The 6647-nt window shown below is 35.3% G+C and overlaps 1 protein-coding gene across 2 annotated transcripts; it reads left to right on the forward strand.

Annotated features, from left to right (window-relative positions):
• Positions 1-982: 982 nt before the first annotated feature.
• Positions 983-6539, forward strand: LOC135692457 (uncharacterized). Of its 2 annotated transcripts, none has more exons than XM_065210580.2 (5): positions 983-1096; positions 2090-2424; positions 3778-3872; positions 4936-5121; positions 5958-6539. In XM_065210580.2, the coding sequence occupies exons 2-5, from the start codon at positions 2175-2177 to the stop codon at positions 6405-6407; spliced, it is 981 nt and encodes a 326-aa protein (XP_065066652.2). In that variant the 5' UTR covers positions 983-1096; positions 2090-2174; the 3' UTR covers positions 6408-6539. The 2 variants fall into 2 exon arrangements, with proteins under 2 accessions (XP_065066652.2, XP_065066654.2); XM_065210582.2 differs by lacking the exon at positions 983-1096 and adding an exon at positions 1103-1308.
• Positions 6540-6647: the final 108 nt, after the last annotated feature.

Genomic DNA, 6647 nt, shown 5'->3' on the forward strand with positions numbered 1-6647 from the left:
ATCCACCAATCGACGTTTAGCATTGGCCTTTTAGCCCAGACCAAAAAATTTAATACTGTAAAAGCTCTATTAAGCCCCCGGGGGCTTATTTATCTTCTTCAGTCCTAGAGGGGGCTTATTAGAGAGAGGGGGCTTCTTAAAAATTTGAAGCAAAAAGACCAAAAAGAGGCCATTTTTTGTTATGAAATTGTGATACAAATGTTCGCAAAAAACTTTGCTAGCAGCTTCGAAAGTTTAATCGACTAATTATAAGGTCCTCATCTTTATCAACATCACCAGGATAAGTTGATAACCCTCAGACATCTTCAAAACAAATTTCGACTGACTACTAAGTCGCACAAGTTTTTACATAGGCCCTATATAATGCTTACGATCTTATCATCAACACACCCGTCAAGAGACCCACTAAATACGCATGTTTTCTATGTTTGACATCAAAGGCTAAAGAGGGGGGCTTAATAGAGAGGGGGGCTTATTTAACGTTTTTGCTTGATAAGGGGTTTAATAGGGCTTTTACGGTATACGTAAACACCAATTGTCTTATTTAGGCCCCCAGCACACTAGCAACTGGAACATGACAAAATAGGGACATCCACTGGTCTAGGATTTAATTTTATTCCAGCCAGACGATATTTACTTTGATAATTTTGGTATTTTTGGTTTGTAGCGGATTTGAAGCAGATATCTTAGAATTGTTTCTAAATATTGTGTAATGATTTTTGGGTTGCCTTTAATCCCGTTTCGTAAAGTATGCATATGTAAAATTTACCTGGCTAATTTTTTGAAAAGAAATCTTGAATATCTTGTAATGTATATATTGGTCGGCCCTGGAGATAGGTAATACTACACCACCTCATTGGGTAAAACAAATATTGTGGCTTATAAAATATTTTCGTCAATGTTCATCAATAATAGACGATGAAACAGTAGATGGTCAGATTTTGTACTGATAAAGTTTCCAGGAGGTGATTGAATGGTGGTCCGTTGTTCAACGCTTGTCTCAATCCCCCGTCACCACATTGTCCAATTTCGCGAGAATGAGGTTATTGTGTTGCCTCGACAACCAATAATAGGCCTAACTCGAAAAGACAAAATGGTGAGTTTTTGCAATAACAAATATGCATATACATTATTCATCGAACTTTCGTAGCTTCGTTTGATAAGATAATGGTGATTACTGCGTCGGTTGTGACACGGCATTAGATTCAAATCTGGGTTAACTCGTGTTAAACCACACAAATGAAAGGAGAAAGGTGGTTGTTGCTGAAAATGATCGATTGAATTTTAAAGTTCAACTCTCAGTGTTTGGTATTTTGATCAGTTTATTGATTTCTCTTCGTCGATATGTATGAAAGTTTTTCTTGACCTCACCCTTAAGAATTAAGAAAAACGCCCCATTCTGTAAATGTGTTTAAAATGTGTTTGCTATAATCTAACAACAGGCTATTTCCATTCTAACAACTGGCTATTTTCTTCACAATTTCTCTCGCGTTTTATCTTCTGAATCATGTCAGGTAAAAGCTCTACGTGTAAAAAGTGATCTTTCAAAGTTTTAAGCAAATATCGAAAAATGATAAACCGTTTTCAAAAGCTTCAAACTCAGTCCATTCTTCTAGGAGCAAAATCGTCAATAGCCTTGATAAACATTTCGGTATCTAATTTTTGAAGATTCAAGCATTTCAGCATTTTAGTATCTACTTTATCAGGATTTTTATCAGAATGTAAAGGGTTTTTCCATGCAAACCCTTATGTTAAAACAAGCAAAAATTGCAAAATATTTGTAATAGAGATAGAAGAGGCTCTCCTGCAAGTGAAGCAATCAGAAATTTTTTGTGACCATGCCCTTAGGATTAGCTTAAAATACATTTCAGAATGTTTATTAAACCGTTTTCTTGCAATTGTTTAAAACATTTTACCTTTCACTGATATCACCCCCCCCCCCCCCTCTGAGGTACTTATTTCAATGCAGATTTGCACTTCTCCAAAATACCAACTTTCTGAGTATTTGGAGGGCATAAGCTGCCCCCTTGTCCCCCCTAGCCATACTTCTATCCTAAAGGTTTTTAAACATAAACCCTTTGGTTTTTAGGGAGTGACTCATTGCATGAAGTCATCAAAGATTGTTTGAAGTAGTCAATTTTCGTGTATCTGACTCTCTATAAAAAGGAAAAAAGATGCCCCGGAATGCAAGAAGTAGAGATAACATTCTAGCAGCAAGTGATTCAATCGCAGAAGAGAGCAATGTAGTTGAAGGACGGCCAGATTGGCTTGAAAATGATCTTGTATGTTTGAGTCAGTCTCCACTGGAGGTGCAGCTAAAAGCTATCTTGGGCTCAAATATTGCTGAATCATTCTTGCACCCAACAATCAAAGATAAAAAGAAGGTGAAAACAGATGCAAAGTTTCTTTTGTCAAGAAATCAAGGTACTTGCTCAATGTGTTTAAGTTTCTAAGACCCAGGCTGGAAACTTCTGTAGGCTTGCTACTTTGTATGAAGACTTTATGCAATTAATTTTGAAAGACCATTTGATATTTTGCATGAAATTTTGGCAATATCTTTTTTATGCTTGAAGGCAGTCAGGTATCCACAAAAATTTAAAAATGTTTAAAATGTGACATTGTAATTTTCAAAAATGGCAATTTTTGAAAGTAAAGAAATAACTAACAAGAAGCTCTTGAAGATTGTATTTGCTATGAGTAACAGGGGACTTTAGCAAAGAAATGGAGTTTTTGAATACTCGAAGAATGCAGCTTTTGCTGTGTGCAAAAAGTTTTTTCCACACACAAACTGTGAAAAATCTGCCAGATTTTTGCACACATGAACTTTGAATTGTCTTTTCTGCCCAAACTGCAAAACAGTAGGTTTGAAGTGTTGCGAGGTATAATAATTTCATGTCATGAAGCTAAAGTTTCAAAAATGGAAAAGCTCAATGCACTCCATAAAAATCATAAATCATAAAATAATCTCAAGCCCCAAAGATAAAAGTTTTAATTCATTGTGTTATTGTCTTCTCCTAGTATTCTGCAGTTAAAATGCATCTCGAGTAAAAGTATCTTATTTTATCAACATTGTAATGTTCTTTGTTGTTTCAGTAGAATCTGAATAGTTTTGTATAGTGTTTGTAAAGATTGAATTTGTTTGACCATCTCTGAAAAATTTTCAAGGTCTATAACACTAAGAGTTTTTATTCAATTTATTAGCATATTTAGGATACTGAGAACTAGATTAAATACCTTGACATACTAAGGGAAGACTTAACATACCTTGACAATTGTCATAGTGAAACCTAATGAAATGCAACACCACATGATTTTTATCTAAGTTTTCCTTTCACATAATTTTGTAAATAATTTTTTATAAAAATATGTGGCACATTTGAGTATAGTTGGTTATGTCAATCCCTGGAACATGTTGAAATATTAAACAATGGCTGATTGAACGAAGATGTTTTCATTGCACTTCAATTTGAGTCTCTAAAATTCTTATAGCAAAATGTTCGAAGCAAATCTTTTCAACAAATTTTTACGCAAATAAAACTTTGAGAAATATCTTCAACCAATTCTTTTGAGTTTTTCCGTTATGCAGCTACGATTTTTCTCTTTAAAGTTAAATTCAAAATATATCTTTTTTCTCACATCAAGAGCCATCCCTTCCTATCCACAAGCATACACTGTGAAGCCAACTGGTGTGAAAGCAATGATCATTGTTCCTTGTTTTCATAATATGGCATAATTTTGATGGTACACACAAAAGAGTTGTTTTTCTTTGCTTTTAAGGTTCGCTAGATGCACACGAGATTTGGCATAGCCTAAGAGCAAATTCAAAACTAAAACTTTCAAAGGAAGAAAATGAGCTCTTGAGTCAAAGTTGGGTATGTATAATTTTTCAGAATATATATCACATATTTCATATGCATGTAGTTTTTCATACTATAATCGCATTTATGAATTTTTAATTTCTATTCTAACCACCATACCACGATAACTATATCTGATAGAGGCATACTTCAATAGCCCATAACTTCCAAATCTAACAACTCAGATGACCTCAAATGTACTTTTATAATGATTATTTTTGGTTGAGCTGCCAATTGTTCTGCTCCGTACTGTCTTTTGAATTAAGTTTGTCATTTTTTGGATGACATATAAAGGAAGATAACTTTTCAATAGCCTTGTTTCTAACTGGAAAAATAACGTTTGTCTTATTGAGGTGTGGTTAATAAAGTTTTTGAACAAGCAATGTCTATTTTAGCATATTGCCTAAAGACTTTAGTTGACATTACAAATTTTAAGTCAAGTACAATGATAGTTTGAAATGCGCTTTTGTAGCACCTTTTCTTAAATCTCTGTGAAGTAACACACACTGTCGGTGCCAGCCATGCAGCTGGAGGACATAAATTTTAAGCCATTCACTTTTTCATTGTCAAATGACACCTTTTTACTAGCAAGGAACGCTCCTGCTACTAAAAGGGAACACCCATGATTTTATTTCAAAAATAACAGTACCGAATTTAATGTTAAAAACAATCGTTTTTAGAAAAACTTGAGTATAAAATGCCCCTCCCCAAATATTTTCTCTCCCTTAGACCAATTACAGAATCGATTCTGCCAAGACCTGGGGGAGCCTGTCCCAATAATCAGCACTGGCGCCGTTGATTACACGATTTACCTGAAAATGCTGGAAACCCCACCTCTCTGACGCTTATTATTTTCTTCTCGCTCTTAAAAGTGTAACTTTTCATAGCACTACACTACCGCATCGTTTGCTAACTCTTTCCCCACTAGGTGGAAGATTGCCCAGAATGGTTCAGAATGGTTCTAAGTTGTTACTCCGAGTTTCACAGACAATGCGATCATCAGCAACTGTGTATTGTATTGTACGAGTGTATTTGATGTGTTGTTAATATAGTTGTTTTTATATTTACACATATTCAGCCTCACGAAAGAAAAAGCGTTGCTGAAAGCAAAATTCTCCGGCAAATCCAATTTAGCAGACACCGAACTGATCTGATGAATCGTGTATCACAAATCAACAAAGTCAAGACGAAAGAAATGCTTAAAGATTTCTTTTTGACATCGTTTGATGAAGATTTTTCTGATATTGCGAACACTCAAAGGAAGGTAACAATGTTTGAAACTTTCGTGCTGTTGGGCTAGCTTTTCTGCATAACTAAGAGGCAAGAGGGGGTCGGACGCCCAGATTAAGAACAAACTAGCCTCACATTTTCGATAAAATCAAGAACAGTCAGCCTCAACTTAAATTTACTTTAAAAAAGAAGTGTAATAGAAAAAAGCATGCATTTTGTTAAAACTCGATAAGATCCAGCCTGATTTCTGACACACGTAGCTGAAAAACTATGAACCTTTGAGGGGATGGAGGGGTGGGGCGCTTTACATTTCCGTGTATCAGCAACTGGCTACAGGACTGCCGACAATAAAAAAGTGAACTGATACCATGCAAACTTTGAAAAATATGAATTTTATTTATTTTTTTCGATCACTTGAAATCTTCATCGATAGGACCCCCGAACTACTCGTGTCCAACTTACATAAGTATTCCAAGGTTATAATAGAGATATCTTAATATGTATCTCACAACTTTCGTACTTGAAAGTCTAACCTGTTTAGTTGTATTTAGTGTACATGATCTAGTAAAAGAAAGTGTCTTCAGTTATGATATTGAAGCAGGCTACTGAGAAAGTGGCTTGGTTCGCGCTTAAAAAAATTTGCAGTTCGGTTGGCAAGTGAAATATTAAATTTTTTATACTGCCGTGAGGACCTTAGAGATATACCCCCAACTGCAAAGGCATTAAGCCTCTTTTTAACTTTTCAAATATGCCCCTCCCAATTATAAGCCCCATCACCTTTAAGACTTCTCTAGAACCTCCAAAATTAAAAGAACCCTTTAAGACTTATTTCTTGGATGTTTTTTTGATAATCCAATCTTAATCACGCAGGAAAATTTAGCTGCTGTATTACTGCCACTGCAAGACGAGCTATTCTCAACAGATTTGAAGAGAGAGACTCATATTGTGGCCGAAAATGGCTCAAGAATAAAGTTTGTTAGCGAGGAAGACTGCCGCTTCTCAGGAAGCTTTCGTGAAAGATTGGAAGACATTGGTGTGTCCTGCAACATCGGTATCTCAATGGCCGATAAGGCCTTTAAAAGTAGCAGCAGCAGTTATTCAATGCGCAGGAAGCCTGATTATAAAACTGAACTTGGAAATCGGAAAGCAGAAACTTCGTTCAATGCCAATGACAAACTGCGCAATGCTGATTCACTTGCAACTGAAAATGGAGCTATTAACGTCACAAGTCAAACCCGCAAAGAACTATGGGAACCGCTTACAATGGAAGCTTTGATGCTGGATGGCAGGCAAACAATCAATGTTAATGCGAAAGATTAATCAAAAACTTATTTAATATCTTTTTTGTAAACTATATGTATTTCTATTTGTAAATATTTTCAAAAATATATACAAACTACTGCCTTATTTTGAAAAATTTACCTCGTAAGTTATTCAAATGAATCTCTCTATAAATATTTCTGACATTTTCAGAATCTTATCTCCAGAACATGTGAAAGGAAGGGGGGCAGTGACATACTCGAGGTGGCAAAACTTTTGGATAAAAGTTGAGTGATGCGA

Source organism: Rhopilema esculentum, chromosome 3 (assembly GCF_057945365.1).
Source record: "Rhopilema esculentum isolate cy_ngs chromosome 3, ASM5794536v1, whole genome shotgun sequence".
Taxonomy (NCBI): domain Eukaryota; kingdom Metazoa; phylum Cnidaria; class Scyphozoa; order Rhizostomeae; family Rhizostomatidae; genus Rhopilema; species Rhopilema esculentum.